Consider the following 19,408-nt stretch of genomic DNA (forward strand, 5'->3'; position numbering starts at 1 on the left):
CATCCATAAAATAAATTTGATAAAACCCTGTGAAACAGTTTGAAACATTTTTAAAAGGATAACAATGCTGAAGCATTAGTCAAACAAATCACAGTATGTTGCTGTACAGCAATGTGATAATCTGCCAATATATTTGTTAAAATTGCCCTTAAACTTTCTCATAGGTTTTGTAGGGCTGTGTGTTTTTCTTATTGCAGTTTTTTTTTTTCACTAATAAAATATTGCATTTGTTATGTACTTAAGTGTTTTATTTCTGATCTGTGTCTTGGTTTTTTCTTAAGTGTAGAGCTGTTATGAACCATTTTCCCCATAGATTGAATGAAAAGTGTCAGCTGTGTAACATAAATATCGGTGAGAAACCCTTTATATTTTCACATCTTACTAAAAATAGCCTGCATTAACGTCACGTCCAATCACAGATCTGTGGGGTAAAAGAGGACTGCTGTAAAAAAAAAAAAAAAAAAATGAAAACGCTGCACTGTAGATACGATTTGAAGATCGTTGTCTTAATTTCGCACGGAACAAAAAGTCTTGTACTTGACGGTTTTAAAGCAAAAGAAAATACGGTTAGGCTACAGTTATGGGCGTATTGGCTGCTAGCAAGTTTGGGAGGCGGGATAAAATGGCATGACAGACGAATTGGGTTAATACGACGATTGGATGTGTTGAGATTTAGCCAATCAGGATGAGATGTACGGTGTCTGTCACATGGCTGTTTGTCTCGGAAGCCAATCAGAAACGTGGAAAGGCGGGCCCTTATGGATGGACGACTGGAGTTTCCCTTGCGGTCTAAAGATTAATGGAAGGGGTCTGTTGATCTGAAGAATCAAGTGGTCGGTCCCAGGGAACCACTGCACTTGACGGCTGGTTTACAGACGAACAGAGATGTATCAACTAGAGTGATCGTCGGTGGAATAACGCGTTAGCTGGATACATTTTTTGTTATTCAGGTCCTACTGACAAGGCCTGCCAGCACAGAGATAGCACCTGGTTAGTTCAGGCCAGACTCGACTGCAAGGGACGCTGCGAGCTAATGCTAGCTCGCCAGTCGGAGATACGGAAACATCTTTCGACGATCTGTGTCAGAGCTGGATTTTGGAAAATCATCGCCATTCTTTGAAATAAAGGACAGCTGAGTGGCATCAGGAATTGTTGGTACTTGCTTTGAAATTGAAGAGCTACCATTAGCAAGCTGATATCCGCTGTCTATTCTCGCTAGCTGACGTGCTAGCCAAGCTAACCCAGAGCGTCAGTGCTAGCTGCAGACTTGGAAACACTCACTTGACTGGAGTTTACTGAACTCGTAACTGAAGAGTATTGGCGCAAATTTATTTGCATTTGCTTGACAATAATGATAACTGTTAGCTAGTAGTTAGCTGTCAGCTTCATTTGTTCAACGTCTGCGATAGCGTTGGAGCATCACACGAAGACTTGTGAAGGAGAACTTCTTCCGTGCCCAGGAACTCCATCAGCCTGCCATCATGGGCAACACGCCCACTGCAAAGAAGGGCAATGAGATGGAAAGTGGTGAGTCCCCCAACCCGGAGTTACAGCTGTTAGTTGTATCCCGCCTGCTCTTAGATTGTGTTGCTGCAGTCATTTCCTGTTTCCTAGAATGGCAACAACTTGCAGCATAAGTACAACTTATTCTACGGTGCTTCAAGACCCAAAGAACCCACTTAACATGACCAAATTTATGTGATCTTAAAATAGCTTGTTCACCATCAGTCTACATTGGATTTATTTTAAACTTTAAGTTGTTTGACAGTTTAATTCACATCCACTCATACATTGGCCGAATGGTCAGACTGGGATCCCATCAACTGAGCTGCAGCAGATGGTATTCATTCTCGTCCTGTGAAAAAGCTCGTGATAGAAAGCCCCAGGTTATATTAAGAGGTACCATTGAGGATGACAGCAGCTAGCCTTATACAACAGTCATAGGTTTTCTCGTGGTTCACGTGTTGCAGATATTTTTTTATTTTCATACTCTCACAAGTTTAATAAAGGTTGCAATAACAAACTGCACCACCATTATTACAGACGTGAAGCATGAGGACTTGTGTTGAGTTTGAATGCAGCTTTAAGTTCCCAAGATTGTGCTTGATGGGAGAAAAGACAAGTTTGTTGTTATCAGTTAAAGAAAACGCAGCCAGGATGGGGTCATATGATGCACAAGGATGATATTCTCCGGGCAGAAACTTGGGATTGTTCAAGAGTCTGTAGAACAACATGTGATGTGCAGCATTGAGAACAAGGACACTTGTATGTGTCAGTTTTTGTGTATCAGTTTGTGTGTGTGTGTGTGTGTGTGTGTGTGTGTGTTTGGTGATGAGAGAAAGAGATACTGTGATCTAAAACAACTCTTTTGTATGCTTGTGCTCTTCAAACGTTTTTTCTAGGAAAGTAAAATTTTATTAGATTTTTATCATCACTGGCGTTTGAAAGATTACACATTTGAGCAAGCAATTAACATGAACATCAAACAAACAAGGAAAATCAGCTCTCTGTTCTGGAAATTATTTTTGACTGTTCATATACTTGAGTTTTTGTCATATAGTCCACCTTGATAGCTCTGGAAACTCCTGGGAGGACACCGATTTATGTCTTTATTCATATCACTGTAAAAAACGCCCAAGTGTGCAAAGTCTGAACAGGTATCTGTGAAATGAGCATCAGCTGCATGTTACTGGTAGAGAGTAGGTGTAAAGAATGGCCTCTAGTCTATATAAAAGTAACCACTGGCTTGTAACCAGGTCATCATTCTCATATGTTAGGGATTTATAATTGGATTTTCATTTAATGCTTTGAAATACATAGAAATTATGCTTTTATTTTCTATCCGCCTAAAGAGACAGAGGAGGCAGTGCTGTTAGGTGCACTTATGTGTCATGCTTCACATTCTTATCAGTCTGATCACTGTGGGCTCACTGATGTTTAGAGACAGGTGCAGACCAAGGGTCCAGAGCCCACACCCAGGGGTGTAATTTTCCACAGAGCAGCCAGAGCTTAAGAGCAACATGGCAGCCCATTTTGTTTTTTTAAATGAAACGGAAAGAGTGTTGAGAGCTGGTTCAGGTGCACTGCGTCTGTTGCCAAAGCACTTTCCAGATGGGAGAGCACAAGTGGAGAGCTGTTGTCCTTGTATACAGAGCTATTTTCTGGCCCACAGGAAGAAGCAGGACGGACAAACTCTGTGAACTAAAGCAGGAAGTGAAGGAGCAAGGAAGGTCCAGCCCAGGCTCTGCGCAGTTGGCCATCTCCTGTTCTGCTTTACGAACTAAACAGCTAGTCCGGATAGCTGGAAGTTTGAGCCTTGAAGACGCTGTTGATCTTAAATTTTTCTGGATATTGCTGTTGTTTTTAAGAGCTGGGCTTACTGCAGTGTTGGAACACTGCTCAAGCTGTTAGCTGGCTTCTTCCAGCTTTGTATGATGTCTGTTATTCACAAGCTGGCAGGAAGGTTGTTTCACCGAGCTGGACACTGCCAAGGGGACATAAACCGAGTGGAAGACAGACATCACCAACCACAGGAGGCGCTAGAGGCTTGCAGCTTGAGTGAGTTTGCTTTTTAGAGCTGGACAGAAGCATTAGTTATGGGTGGAGCTGTGGTTCATGCTATACCCCACGGATGTAGCCAGTCAGAGACCGATCTGCAACTACATTTAACAGATAGCCAAGGTGTTTTTTCTTGATAAGTTTTGTTTTGTAAATTCATCTCTTGAACCAGTGAGTTGGGTGACTAATGGTTTTGGTCGAGTGATCTGTGTTTCTGGTTATTTATGGCCAGTGAGTACATGTGCATGCATATGTCGTTGTATACAATTGTATACAAAGTGACTTCTTTTATTTGTCTGTGAACTGCTATTTGTGTTTTTCATTGGAAACAAAAAGGAGGCATTTTCAGATACTGTGGAAGTTGCAGTTCCTCCGTTAGGCAGCAAAACACAATCAGCCTTAAACAACGCAAATCTAATTATGACCGTTTTCGAAGAAACATATTTTTTGCTATATTGCTTTGGTGTTGTTGTACTGCTTATGTTTCTTTTTGTATAACAAACATTTGATGGCATATAAGATTTCTTCACAATTTACTCCTATCTATGCAAGACCTTACTTAGAACCAGTTATGTCATGCAGTGAATCATGTGTTTTGAATTTGACAACACAGTGAAGTGGCTCTCTGTCCAAGTGCAGGTCTCGTTCTATTAATATCTGTGTTGTTCCTGTCCTGCCCCACCTCTGCGTGCAGCTGGTTTGTGTAGTGGCCAGGTTTTTGTTTGATCGCTCGTCACTTCCTGTCTCTACTTAAAGGGGCTTTGTTATAAGTCTGCACTGATTATCAGTAGGCCATACTGTTTATTCCAAGCAATCAGCCATTTCAGACACAGAGCTTTGGTGGCATGTTGGGAAATTATCCTGAGACCCAGTCACTTGCAAAGCATGGTGTTTGGTGATTAGTAAAATGCCGTTTGTGCACTTTTTGTGATGATTTGTATGAGCAGTATTTTTGTTCAGAAGCAGTGGATTCAGTGGTGATGGGGACTTTCAGATAGAAATTGAAGGTACAATATTTTACCAGTGTATGATGTGCTCACAGAAATGGTTTAAGAATTGCTATAGAACAGTATTTCCCAGTGCAGCACATTCAACAAAAATGCCATTTTTCTGCACAATGTTGTATTCCCAACAATGCCAATTACAGCCAGAGTTGATAAATTCCTGCAACTTTGTGTTAAACTTTTTTTCTTAAAAAAAAAAAAAAAAAAAAAAGACAAATGTAGGTGGGATTCGTAGTCAGTGTAAAAAGGCCCCAATGGTTATTTGTCCACAGCAAGTTTCCCGACAGACAACTTTGTTATAAGATGCATTAACAAGTGTACAAGAAATATCTATTAGATTCCAGTTTATCTTTAAAAATTGGAACATAAATTACCTAAATTTTTTCATTTATGCTTTGTTGTTTAGAGCAACTTTAGCTTACTGTAGTCCAAATAAGGTCCCATTCAGAGTCAACATTGATTAAATAGGTAAATTAGATATATTACAATTTTAATACATTATGTGGATGCACACAGTCTATTCCACACACTGTTAATACTCTGATAAGCCATTCAGATATGAACATATTTAGCTTTTATCTTGTAATCTTTTAATCTCCAAAATAAAGAAATCTACTACTCTATACATTTCACATTCACTCAAACTTTGACCCTATTTCAATGCTTACGTTCCTTTTAAAACAAAAATATGTTTGAGATGGACACTAACTAGTTCAAAATGTTATCAAATAAATTTACTAACTCTTCCTTTTTTAAAAAAAATATAAAACAAAAATGTAACAAACCTTTGCAGTAAACTTTAAATTACTTAATAAACAATTTGGTCAATTGTTAGCCCTCCGTGAAACAAGATCCCAGAATGTGGACCTTGTGTCAGAGTATTTATAATGGCAATAATAATTCAACTAAATGCATGTTGCACCCACTCAAAGGAAAAGCTTGTTGGCTGACAAAAATGTAAAGTGTGAGAGGTATAATAAGTTAATAGTATGTCACTTTCTTTGTTGTGCAAGTATAAAGGACCAAAAAAATCCCATGTGGCAATAAATGTAGTACCTATGTCATGCAAATTGAAAAATTCTAGCACACAGATATATAAATGATTTGCTTATGGATGATACCATACTATGCATAGCCTTTAGCATTGTTTCTGAGGCCTGCAGAGTCCGATATGTATCTGTTTTTTATTTTTATTTATTTTTTAAAAATTCTCTAAGCATTGCACCCGCTGTTCTTGGGGTCAGATGAGCAGAATGCTTTGAAAATTATCACGATAAGTGAAAAAGTTTTATTAGATGCACTTAAGCTAGTTTAAAAAAAAAAAAACAAAAAAAAAAACTTTCCACTAATGGTGATAAATTTTTTAAGGAAAAAAGTGAGGGGGGGGACCCAAAAAAAAACAATCCCCCATTTCATGTTTTTGTTGACACTGCAAACCATTAATGAAAACAGGCATTTCTAAGGGTTTGAAAATGTAATTTCTGGATCTGCTTTTCATTTCCAGCCTTGGTATTGAACTATTCTTATAACCTATAACTACACAGTGAAACTGATTTGACTTTGGCACTTCACCTGAACACTATTTGTAGCCTTGTAGAAGTAAACGGCACATGAAGATAGTAGATGGCTATTGACTTGATGAATGTGCTCTTGGTTAACTGGTTGGTAATTTAACTATTTAGTCTGTTTCAGGACAAATTATAAAAGAACTTTCCATTGGTGGTATTGCTAGTAAATGTCCCCTGGCTATCTTTGCAGATAAAAATTGATTTCTTACCTATTAAGGCTTGCAAACACACTTCTAGCTTGCACACTGCTCTGTTTCCCCCTTAACTGTTTTCTTATGCACCACATGATGCATAAAAATGCTGTCTGAACAAGGCCGGGTGTCGACTGAGACCTGATTTAGCGTGCTTCATGGTTGAATGTCGGTCAGCTCGCCCTAATATAACCCCTCTGTTTCTGCGTCAGAGTGGGCCAGTGAGGCCCAGGGGAGAAATGTAGGATTGATTTTTGGAGGATCAATTCAGCTCTGGCACTATACAGACTCGAGTGCATTTGGGCTGGGAGAAAAAGTTTGACTGTGGTGGAGCGTTCCTTTTTTGCTTATCTCTCCTGGGAGCTCCACTTGTATGTTTTTGAAAACACCCAGATCATCTAAAAGTTTTTCATCAAAGATGTGACATCTGATTGGTCCTACTAATTGGAGGAAGTTTAGTTGCATCTAGATCGGTGCAGTTCATCTCGAGGGTCTTTACTTAGGCCTAGTTTTCCAAAGGACTTCATCTCTGGGTTGGATAAATATACCAGCTAGTGTATTATGCCCCTCCCCCTGGTGATTATGCCCCTGTTTAGATCAATATATAGCCACTGTGTGTGTGTGTGTGTGTGTGTGTGTGTGTGTGTGTGTGTGTGTGTGTGTGTGTTTGTGTGCGCGTGTTTGACATGAGAGGGAACAGCAGAGAGCACTTTGTGTACAGAATAAATATTGATACAAACCAAGCAAGGGTCTAATTGATCTGTGTGAGTATTAACAGGAGCAGCACTGCCCTCAATGCTGTTTGACTGCACAGTTGAGGTGGATGCTTCGTTTTCATCTTGGTCTCCAGCAAAGTGACAGACATTGGGAAGCCTGAAGACATTCTGCTGGCAAGGATACTTGACTGCTTTTTGCAGATGTGTGGAGTGCTGATCTGACCAGAGTGCACTCAGAGGTGGAGGATAGGTCATGAGTCAGTGGCTGTGAGGAAGAGGCAAAGGAAAAAGTACAGGGGGAGACTTTTTACCAGGCTAATGTGTGACAGGAAGAGCTCCAGAAGGCATGCAGGGAAGAGGGAGTCATCTTTGCGCTCAAGTGAATCAGTGTTGCGCTCAGCAGATGCTGCGGCATCAGAGGTATCCATAGTCCTCCCAGATGGTAAGGAATTTAAGGTTACAGCATAATAGTGTTTTTAATGCCTCTAACATCACTTTCTAGGTCACTATGGCAGCCAATCCAAAATTTGTCAGACACGGAGAATTTCTATAAGAAGCATATTGATTTGGTCATTTAGATCTCAGACAAGTTTTCCACAGCATCCATGTTCTTCCTCGGCATAGTTCAACTTGTTCCGGTAATTACTCCATTTTAAGCTCTTTTAACTTCTAAGTGGAAGTTGAGAACGTTTCATGGGAAATGCTTTCTCCCTGGTGACCACTCGCTTTCTCTCTGTGGGAGCAATAGGGCTCCTGGCATGTTTATGTGAACTTTGGTCTATGCCGTTTTTGTTGGCTTTCTCCCATTCTATTGTTGGAGCTGCAAGTCTTTTGAGAGTTTGCAGGAAATCAGAGCAACTACATGAGGTTTGAGCTTTGTGTTGTTTTTGTAAGCATGTGTGAGATGCACAATGATTACGTAAGGCATTCATGTGTGGATGGTTTCTGTATTCAAAATCCAAACATTACTCCAAATGCTCATTGGTGTAAATATTTTTTATCACTAAGCTGATTGATAAATTACTATGTACTGTTGATAGCTGATTGACTATCCAAACTGTGTCTTAGGCTGTTTTTTGTCATTGATCAGATAGATGGAGAAGTTCCACATTATCGTTAAAGCATTCACATGGGTTATGTTTCCACAGAGTTTCATTTGATCATGAGAAAATATGCTTATTCATCTAAGCGGTCAGAATTGATAATGTACACCTAATACTAGTACAACCGGGTAAAAAGGCGTTCAAATTGCAGCAATCTCTCAAGCAATTATTGAGCGTTATGATTCTATGTTACGGTTTGATATTCATAGACTGGATGTAGCAACATAGTAAATAGATTTTTTTTTTCCTTTTTTCTGGCATCAGTTCATTTATAACTTCCATCTTATGTCCAAGTCTAACAGTAGAATTAGGAGCACTCCCTCAGCAGCTGTGACTGGTGCACATAGCAGAAATGAGGAAGGGGTGGTTATCTCCATGTTCCCACATTGCATTGTGATTAACCCTATAAAGATAAGGGGTTAAAATGAACTTCTCCATATGACAGTATGTGTGCTGAGTTGTAATTAATCTGTCTATTGCCATATGTCTGGTCTATAATCGTGTGTATTCCACATTTGTTTCTGAACTGTTAATGTTGCCCCTAGCTGTGTTTGACAGCAGGAGTAGACACCTTCTTACTGTATGTAGGCTTTTGACATACTGTAGATGTTATATTGCAGTCTTAGTCCTAACTCATTTTAATTTCATGTCCTCTAAAGTATGTTATGTCTGACTTCTTGAGATGCTTCTCTGATAATGTAATTCACAGACCCATAAGTATGCACAATTAAAGCTAAGAATATGTATTTTTCTCATTTAAACTTACACCAGTTTGTGTGTGCATGTATTGCAATTATATGGAAAAGTGCTCCTCGTATGAAGAAACAAATAAATAAATAAGTAAACAATAGAAGAGGGGAAAAAAATCTATCCATCCATTTTCTTCCCACCTAAGCAGGGAAGCCAACCCTGTTAATGCAGGGTTTCAGCTTATACTTTAGTCCTTCTAGAAGATGTGGTCAATCCATTCCTAGGGTTTCGTCCTGGTGGGATATGACCAGAGCATCTCATCAGGGAGGCATCTCAACCTGATGCCCAAGCCCACTCATATGTCTCCTTTGAATGCAGAAGGCAGCAACTCTACTCAGAGCCCCCTCTTGAATAATCAAGCTTCTCATCCTATCTCCAAAGGACAGTCACCCTGTGGAGGAAACTAATTCTGGCTGGTTGTAGTCACAGTCACAGTCTCACTACCCACAGCTCTTGAGCATTTGTAAGGGTAAGAATGTAGATTGATTGGTAAATTGAAAGCTTTGCCTTTTGACTTGTTCTTCACCACAGCAGAACAATAATAGAGACTTTCACTGCAGACTCCGTGCCAGTCCACTTATTGATCTCCCGTCCCACCTTTCCCTCACTTGTGAACAAGACCCTAAGATACTTGAATTCCACTTGACGCAGAACCTCATTTCCAACCTGCAGAAGACACTCAACCTTTTTCCTTGTGAGGATCTTAGGGTGCATTCACATCAGGATAGTCCTCTAGACTCTGTCCGATTGGTGACTTGGCTCTGTTGTGAGTGTATCCATGCAGACCGAGATCGCATTCATGCTGCATTTTGGTCAAACAAGCCAAACCATTAGAATAAAATATCCCCATTCTCACCAAAGGTGGTGTTGCACTAGTATCACGTAAAAGAAGAGGACAAGATCCACGTGAAGAAGAAAACTCCATTGTGAGCGTGGAGCTCAACACTATCACTGTTTTGTGTTTTTTATTTTGTCTTTTGCAAGTATACTGCAGAAATATACTGCAACAATTGCCACAGTATGAACAACAGACGAGGCAGAAGACAATCGCTATGTATTTACCCACAATGCAAAGCTACTCCAAATGTAGGAAGTAATTTTTTTTTGTAGTTTTCTTCCTGTATTTGGTCCTTTAGAAAAGGGCTGAAACTTGCGTGTGTTGGCGTACCAAGTCCGCTTCTTTGGTTTGAATCAGAATTCGTTTGGTGCATTTACAGTTCCCCAAACAAAGCAGATTCTCTGAGCAAACAGACTAGGATTTGAATAAAAAAAGCTGATGTGAATGTGCCCTTAGTCTCAGATTTGGGGGTGCTGAATTTTCCCAGCTGTTTCACCCACAACTGAGTCACTCCAGCAAAAGCTGGTAATCATGACCTGATGAAGTCAAGAGAACCACATCATCTGCAAAGACGTGAGATCCAGTCCTGAAGCCACCAAATCAGAGGAATTCTGTCCATAAATATTTTTAAGAGTTTGTAACAATATGTAGCTTTGGCAAACCCTCACAAGTAATCTGACTCACTGCCAGCATTGTGGAACAAGATCTGGCTCCTTTCGTACAGAGACCAGACAGCTTGTACAAGGTGGTCTGGTATGCCATCCCCCTGTAACACCCCCCGCAAGAGTCCACGGGGATATTGTCAAACATCTTCTCCAGGTCCCCACACTTGTAGATTAGTTGTACTTTCATGAGCTGGTTCGCTGGTCCGTTGTTCCACTACTGGAACAAAAATGACACTGCACCAAATCAGTCCAAGATTTGACAAACCGAACAGACTTCTTCTCCAAAGACCCCTAAATAGACTTTACCAGATAAGCTAAAGAGTGTTATTCCTCCTGTTGTTGGCACACAGTCTTATTGAATGTACAGGTGAACTTAATGTGATCTTCTCTAAGCTTTTAAATGCACATGTCCAACTGTTAAATGTTTCAATAAATTTTGCACAAGTTGCCTTTCTCTAACAAGGAGCTTAACGGCAAAAATCACGGCAGGTGTGTGATCCTTGAATTGACCAATAAATGTCCTGGTTCAATTAGAGCTGGTGTTTAAACAGTTGTCCTCATCATGCTGTTCACATTTTGACATCATGAGACCAAGACGACACCTAACAATGGAACAACAGTCCCTTGCCATTGCGATGCTTCAAACAGGACGTTCTCAGACAGAAGTGGCCACTGGGCTTGGAGTGTCACAGAGCGTCATCAGCAGGTTGCAACAGAGATATCGAGAGACTGGAAGAGTCACAGAAAGGCCTAGAAGTGGACGTCCTTTGGCCACATCCCGTGCTGATGACTGCTACATTGTGAACACTGCCCTGAGAAACCGGATGATGAATGCCACTCAACTCCAGGCACGTTTAAGAGAGGTGAGAGGCACCCAAGTGTCACGTCAGACCATTCGAAACCGTTTCCGTCAGCGTGGTCTGCGTGCTAGACGACCTGCACGGGTACCTGACCACACCACCAGGCACAGGCATCATCGTCTTGCATGGGCCAGGGAGCATTTACGCTGGACGAGGAACCAGTGGGCCTCAGTGCTGTTCTCTGATGAAAGTCGATTCACACTGAGCAGAAATGATGGCCGGCAACGATGTTGGAGACGTCAGGGAGAGCGCTATGCATCAGCCACTGTTGTCACCAGGCGAGCTTTTGGTGGTGGCGGTGTTACAGTGTGGGCAGGGGTGTCCATTTGGTACAGAACTGCCCTACACTTTGTGAATGGTACAGTGACAAGCCCATACTACCTGGATAACATCATTAATCCAGTGATTGTGCCCCTACATGAACAGCACAGGCCTAATTTCATCTTCATGGACGACAATGCTCCTGCTCATCGAGGCCGCATCATCAGGGAACGGCTGTTGGAGACTGGTGTACCTCAAATGGAATGGCCTGCACTCTCTCCAGACCTGAATCCCATTGAAAACCTGTGGGATCAGCTGAGCCGTTGTGTAGAGGCTCGAAACCCTGCACCCCAGAACCTCAATGACCTGAGGGCTGCCCTTCAAGAAGAATGGGATGCCATGCCTCAGCAGGCAATAAGTTGCCTTGTGAACAGCATGAGACGTCGTTGTCAAGCTGTAATTGATGCTCAAGGGCACATGACGAGATATTGAGACGTTCAAATTTTTTGTTGTGGTGTAACTACCATTGTTGTTACCTTTTGTGTTGAATGAATTTTTTGAGATGAGGAAATCAGTAGTGCATCCTTCTACTTAAATGTCTTACTTTTATGATATTATATCACTGTAGCATGAACATATTGCATTTTCCATAAATTTCACCTGAAAGCCAAATATCCCTAACTTTTTGTGAGTAGTGTATATATGTATATGTGTATATATGTATATGTATATATGTATATGTATGTATATGTATATATATGCATATGTATATATATATGTATATATTAATATAAATATAGTTGCTGAGCATTTTTCATGCTCACTTGCTGTCTGACTCGTTTGTTCTTAGAGATTTATTGCAGAACAGTAAGTTATGTCTTTTCCTGGGTCTCAGTGATTAGAGTTGGGCGGATCACTCATTTAAAGTTGGAAAAGAAAAAAACTGTCTGAACACACACTTTGTTTCTGTTTTCAGTGAAGGAGTTTCTTGCCAAAGCCAAAGAGGATTTCCTGAAAAAATGGGAGAATCCAGCACAGGTAAGAAAGCTTATGGCTACTTCCATTTCTGTTGAAGCAACATTTTTTTCCTTTTGTCCCTTTTTGAAGAGATAAAACCGCTTGGCATGATGGCAAGTTTTACAGTGCCTTAAGTTAAACTTTTTTTGTTTTTGGATGTAAATTCGCTCTGTTAGGCAAAACCTTGTTCTAACTCTGAACAACATGGCTATTTATTTTACTGTGGCAGTGCCCCCTCTGCTGGGCTCTTGTGAAACACAGATGCAAACATGTCACATTTAATGGGCACACTCCTGAAATATTGCAAACAAAATACAACTCGTATAGTTCACATTAAAGCAATTGTATTTTACTAAAAATTCTGATTGGCACTACCATTTCATTAATGAAATATGTATGAAAAATTGTTCAACTTTATTTTGTTGCTCATTGTATGGCTCTACAGGAATATTCTGTACTCTGTCTTACTGTCATCATCTTCTATCTCTCCAGCAAACTGCAGCATTGGACCATTTTGAGCGTTTGAAGACCTTAGGAACTGGTTCATTTGGTCGAGTCATGTTGGTTAAACACAAAGAGACAGGCCAGCATTTTGCTATGAAGATACTTGACAAACAGAAGGTATAGTATATATGGTGAATAGTGCCAAAGAGTAAAACAAGTTGCATAACTTGGATTCTTCAGCTTAAGAAGAACCATTTGTGATCATGGTAAAGTGCCTTGCAGCAAAAGTTGTATAACAGTTTTTGCATCATTTTATTATTTCCATACTTGGAGCACATTCAGACCAGAATAGTCTGAGGGAAACCTTATATTGAACAGAGAATTCTAAAAGCCTAAGCACTTTTGTTTAGTTTGGCTTGTTTTCTTACTGCACTGCACTCAATTGGACCTAACTGCCTGGATGTCTGGCAGTTACAACAACTTCTGACTACAGGGAGGTATTTCCCGACACGCCCACTGATTTAAAAAAAAAAAAAAACCCAAAAAAAACAAACAAGAATTTAATACAGCTCATGAATTGGCCATAAACGGCCCATTCACTGCAACTAAACAATGGACACACAATACATCCATTCAGTCCTGGGCTTTCTGTGTTTACTTTGGTATTAAAACATGATGTGAACTTATCCACTACAGGCAGAGGTGGCATAACCGTTGTCTGTGCACCAGACTTGTTTACTTGCAAGCAGACCAAGAACCTTGGTTTCAGAGACCAGAGTGAAAATGTGTGTTCGTAATGGTCCAAAATTACCAGACTATCCATGGAAACTGATCAGGATTAGTTTAAAGCAGACCAAGAAGCGCGAGTGTGAATGTGCCCTATGTTAAAGAAGCCAGGAGGACTTTTTACCTTGCAAAGCACTGATGTTAAATTTCCTTACTTAACATGAAAATATTAACGTGTATGATTTTTGTTTTTGCACTATACGCCTTTTAGTGTCATCACATCCCACCATTTTTTTCCAGGTTGTGAAGCTGAAGCAGATAGAACACACACTGAATGAGAAACGTATCCTGCAAGCTGTCAGCTTTCCCTTTCTGGTGCGGCTGGAGCACTCATTTAAGGTTTGTTTTTAGGTGTTTTGTCTTTGTATCTGTTGAGTTTGTTTTGTTGAAGCATTTTTTAATATAAAACTAAGGGTTTTTTTCTCATCTCTGCAGGATAACAGTAATCTGTATATGGTGATGGAGTATGTGCCTGGGGGTGAAATGTTCTCACATTTAAGGAGGATTGGTAGATTCAGGTGAGTTGTAAGATGGCCAAAGTATTTCCACGCAGCAATGGTTTACTGTTTATACTAATGTTCATGTGTTTTGCAGTGAACCACATGCCCGCTTCTACGCAGCCCAGATTGTACTGACCTTTGAATACCTTCATTCACTGGATCTCATCTACCGAGATCTAAAGCCAGAGAACCTGCTCATTGACCAGCAAGGTTACATCCAGGCAAGGATTACATGAATGTTTTTTCTTATTATAATAAACAGTTTCTTTTTCAAATACCTTTACAAACATGCTCTTGAAAAATGTGTTCAGTGCCCAGAGCTATGTACTTTGTACACTCATTAGGTAACAGATTTTGGATTTGCAAAAAGGGTGAAAGGCCGAACTTGGACGCTTTGTGGGACTCCGGAGTACCTGGCACCAGAGATCATCCTCAGTAAAGTAAGTGTTGAGCTCAGTCCAAATTATTATGCTACATTGGTGGCAAATCAAATAAATGAAGGATCATTTTAATCATCATTTTTCATTATGTGTCAGAGTTGCATCTGTTGCTTACTGCCTGTCAGATTATAGTATCGGAGGGTTATTTTAAGACATAACTAATGCTGTTTCTTTTCTTTTTTCAGGGTTACAATAAGGCAGTGGACTGGTGGGCCCTGGGAGTTCTGATATACGAGATGGCTGCTGGTTATCCTCCCTTTTTTGCAGACCAGCCCATCCAGATTTATGAAAAGATTGTATCAGGGAAGGTAAGATCAGACGGGAGTTACCCAAATAATCTTCTCTGTATTCGTGGTAAATTTGACTCAGATCTGTTGACCAAATCCACTTTAAATGCTTGTAATGATATTTTCACAATACTTGATGTCATTTCATGAATTTTTGTGTAAACAATGAAAATAAATGAGAGGTCAGTTTTAGGTTTGTGAGCAAATAATTCTTCTACTTCTTTTCTATTGCTTTTGTTTAGTTTTTAGCTGAGTAACTTTTTCTTAAATCCTTTAAACCTTGAAGACATGTGATTTGTGGACTCCTGTGGTTTCTGATTGCTTGACCTTAATTTGCAACTTGCCCTCATCAGCAAAATGAGGGGAAAAATCACAGAAGTACTTGTAGAACTAAGTTTGTGGAGGTTTTTCTTTGCCTTCAATAAATATGTGACAGGAAATAGGAGATTAGAGAATAAAATAATAAGGAAGTCTAACTTGGTACCTTAAGGATTTGTTCATTCCAGTGTTAATTTATTGATGGGTTTTGTCTTGGGGTCATTGACAGAGGATTAACTAGTGTAATTAAATGTCACTGATCAGTGGAGTGCATGCATTTCCTGCAACAGCAGTAAAAATGCAGAAATGGCTTTAAAAAAATAAAAGCCTCTGCTGAAAATATCATATATGTAATGAATTAAGACCCATTGGCTAGCACTAATTTGCAGTTGTAAGACAAAGTCCTGCAGTCCCCTTAAAAAAGATAAAATGAAAAACCTCATATTACTTTCACTGTTTTTTAGGTTCGCTTCCCATCACACTTCAGCTCAGACCTGAAGGATCTGTTGAGAAATTTGCTGCAGGTGGACCTGACCAAGCGCTTTGGCAATCTCAGGAATGGAGTCAATGATATCAAGGGCCACAAGTGGTTTGCTACCACTGATTGGATTGCCATCTACCAGAGGAAGGTGAGGGCAGCCGTCTTTTTGTAACTATATGTACAGACAGACATAAACGGGTTTAAAAAGAACAATTGCTTCTCAGGCATGTCGTAAGTGTGGCTGTTACAAGTCTATCAAAACACATGATAAAATGTGATATGCAGCGAAAAATACATTTAACACTAAGAATAACAATTATTTAAGGTGAATATTCAGGTTAATTTTAGTGTCAGTATTGCTTTCTCAGTCTGCACAAGAGAAATGGTCTACTTGATGTTTTAGCTTCAGGGTAAATAAATTTTTGTGCTCATTTAACTCCAGTCCAGTACGTTTAAGTTGACATGTACAGGTATGACTGAATATATGTGTACATTCATTGCAGAATTGTCTCCTCTGAATATTTTCCTGTTTAAATCAATAGTTTAGGCTACATGTTGTCCATTAGACCACACTCTCTAATTTTAGTCTTTTTTTTTTTTTTTTTCTGTCTTATGTCTTCCAGGTGGAAGCTCCCTTCATCCCCAAGTGCAAAGGCCCTGGCGACACAAGCAACTTTGATGACTATGAGGAAGAGGAAATCAGAGTCTCCTTCACAGAGAAGTGTGCAAAGGAGTTTGCTGAGTTCTAGATTTGAACCATAAGTAGCGGAGAGAAAGAGAGAGACAGAGATTTAGAAAGTTAAAGGGGATCTGAACACAGGAAGCACTAGGGTGGACTGATAACTCTTATTTGTGATGAGGAAAATAATGTAAACCTCCCCCCCCCCTCCCCCAAATGGAAAGGGTAAGGGCAAAGTAAAGAAAGATCTACACAACCAGCAGTGTTGCCTTTTCTGATTGTTTTTCAACTGTTACCTGTTCATTATTTCCCCCCCCCCCTTTTTTTTTTTAAAAAAAAAAAAAAAAGAAAGAAAATCCCTATTGCGTTTTTGCCTGGGGATCGACAAGAACAAGCATAGGTTGTGGCTGTTCAGCTAGAATTGTATCTCTGATGGTGTATTTACACATTTTCAGTCTATGAAGGTTGAGGCATTGATGTTTCTGTGAAGGTACTGACTCTGTTAGACTCCTTTTTGAATGGGCCCACTCTACAAGCTGCTCCAGTTTTTGTAGAGTGACTGTTGTTTCCCGTCGGTCTGGTACCCTCTCCATCTCTCCATCCTGAATCTGTCCAAGCAATACCAAGTCCAACAGATGTGCCTATCATAATGCCAACTGGTTGGAAAACTGTGTCGAACACGTTGGTGCAGAGTTTTGGCTGTGATGGCATCGGCCCTTTTGGTTGAGAGCTTGAAAACCTACTGCACCTGCCTTTGTCTGCTCAATGTGGCATGATTAATTGGGTAGATGATGCACGCTGCTGCTAGCGTTTAAAGCAGTGGTGATCTCTTTGATCAGAGAAATCAGAAAATTATTTATCGCAGTAAACTTCATCTAGGTCTTACTCCTTCAGAGACCTGTGAGAAGTAAACGTGGGGTCTGCATTTAAAGTGTGTCTTTCTCTTAGCTGAATTTATTAGAGCGTTTTAAAAGAAAATCCTACTGGTGATCATTTTGTCCTTTTTTTATGTCAATCTCTGTGCTTGTGTGTTATTTAGTGCTCAAGGGTGGGTTAATAAGCTGTGGTTTAGCAGCTGCTAACATTGTGGTCACACTCCTGACTTGTTTATTTAATTCATAGTGCATTTATACATGTATATTGATATATATATGATAGAGAACATGAAATATCCTTCTTTTTCGGCATTGTCTCATAGCTGTGAAACTGAACTAAGATTTCATAAATAAATATATAAATTCTGCCAAATTTGCAGACAGAACATCGCAGTTGTCTGTATGTAACTGATGGTGGTGGATTTTAATACGCAAAAACAGTAGCAAAATGTTTCAACAACATGCATGTTATTTTTGTACAATATCACTTTTAAAGGAAGGAAAGATAAAGCATTGTGCTTTAACTCATCTGAGGTACCGGAGGTTGTGGATAAGACGTCTGTTGAGATGGACACTCATTGCAAATGTTTGCAGATAATTGAATCTGAACTTGAACCCCCCCCCCCCCCCCCCCCCCCCCCCCCCCCCCACTTACCCACCTCCTCACCTAACTAACACAGATTTGCAGTCCAACCAAATTTGTTTTGGGAGGGGGGTTGTTTGCTATTGGAGTGACTTTGTTTCCATTTTCCCAGCTTTCTGTAAGAAGTTAAACTAAAGAAGCTCTTCTGAAGTGGCCCCCCGCTCTTTTTTGCCAAGTTTATTTCTGTGGATGCAAGACAATCGCAGACCAAATCTTATTGCTGGTTTGTTGACTGAACACATATATTTTTTTTTTTTTTTAGTTTGAAAGATGTAAACTTTTCACGCACCCACCCACCCTCCACAGGCCCTAGGTGCTAGATTTTGTCCATCTCACTGAAAAGCTTCTGTGAATTGTTTGATGTGCATCAATCTATCTGTCAGAGTCTTGTAACATGACATTTTTAGAATGTTTTGACTAAGCGATTTTCAGTAGGCTTGAGTAATTATTTTGGCAGTGTCTTAATGTAATCGAGATCAAACACAGGATTACCTTTTTGAATGTTTTGAAATGCAGATGTGTCAATGCTGTTTGGGAACATGATGTGTATTTTTATAATACATGTTTCTTTGGTGAGGTTTTTTGTTTTTTGTTTTTTTTTTTTGCTTGCATGTGATAAAAGCAGGCTGATGGCAAGACTTCCACCAGACCTGAGACACATTTTAGAAATCATTGTTTCCAGAGCTAGCAGTGTTATTGCTGTTTGATTTTTATGATTTTAATTTTTTTCTTGGATAATCACACTAAACAGTGCAGTGGATCACCAACCAACTTGTTGAGTCTTTTGAGAAACAGTGAAGCACATGGCACACCTTTTCAAATCTGTTTAATTAATCTGCGCCAATTCTTTCAAACTTTTAAAATACACCTTGAAGAGAGCACATGTAATATCGTTCTGTCTTTGTCCTGCAAAATGACTTAATCAGAGTTTGAGGGTAGAGGCCAATTCCACTTGATTCACTTCAGACACCGAAAACGTTTAAGTTACTGTTTCCCTTTTAAAACAAACAAAAAAAAAAAAAAAACCTGCAAAAAAAGTAACATCTGTCTCAATTCTTTTTCTATCAGCTTCACAGTATCAACTGCTCTGTGCAACATTGACTTTGTCTCCTGTTTGCCTTCTATTTTAATAAGTTTCCACACACTTTATTCAGACATTTAACACTTTTTACATCTGAGATGTTTTGCGTTCATATTTTCTAATTGTATTTTCAAAAAAAGGAGGGAAAAAAAAAGCAAAAACATTAATCTTTTTCCTCATGACCTGGGTACAGTGCTTGTGTAGTCTATTGTACCTTTTGGGAAACAATACTGTATATCTTTGCCTTTGACAGTCTTAACTATCTTACCCTCTGGAGAACTTGACAGATACCCTTAGAACACAATGAGTATGTTGAAAAAAATATAAACAAATAATATTTTGC

General features: G+C 39.7%; 1 protein-coding gene across 2 annotated transcripts; it reads left to right on the forward strand.

Annotated features, from left to right (window-relative positions):
* Positions 1-755: 755 nt before the first annotated feature.
* Positions 756-16,711, forward strand: prkacaa (protein kinase, cAMP-dependent, catalytic, alpha-a). Of its 2 annotated transcripts, none has more exons than XM_079252839.1 (10): positions 756-1,527; positions 12,491-12,552; positions 13,024-13,152; positions 14,002-14,100; positions 14,197-14,279; positions 14,356-14,482; positions 14,606-14,701; positions 14,887-15,009; positions 15,771-15,935; positions 16,411-16,711. In XM_079252839.1, exons 1-10 carry the CDS (start codon positions 1,482-1,484, stop codon positions 16,534-16,536), a joined length of 1,056 nt encoding a protein of 351 aa, XP_079108965.1. In that variant the 5' UTR covers positions 756-1,481; the 3' UTR covers positions 16,537-16,711. The 2 variants fall into 2 exon arrangements, with proteins under 2 accessions (XP_079108965.1, XP_079108964.1); XM_079252838.1 differs by lacking the exon at positions 756-1,527 and adding an exon at positions 3,077-3,558.
* The last annotated feature ends 2,697 nt before the right edge of the window (positions 16,712-19,408 follow it).

Source organism: Telmatherina bonti (genome assembly GCF_933228915.1).
Source record: "Telmatherina bonti genome assembly, chromosome: 14".
NCBI classification, from domain to species: Eukaryota; Metazoa; Chordata; class Actinopteri; order Atheriniformes; family Telmatherinidae; genus Telmatherina; species Telmatherina bonti.

Excerpts from the sequence above, each read along its gene's own strand:
- prkacaa (XM_079252838.1), top strand. The coding sequence starts at position 3,432 with ATGATGTCTGTTATTCACAAGCTGGCAGGAAGGTTGTTTCACCGAGCT. Across the intron at positions 13,153-14,001 it reads AGATACTTGACAAACAGAAG|GTTGTGAAGCTGAAGCAGAT; the intron begins GTATAGTATATA and ends ATTTTTTTCCAG. Across the intron at positions 14,101-14,196 it reads GGCTGGAGCACTCATTTAAG|GATAACAGTAATCTGTATAT; the intron begins GTTTGTTTTTAG and ends TCATCTCTGCAG.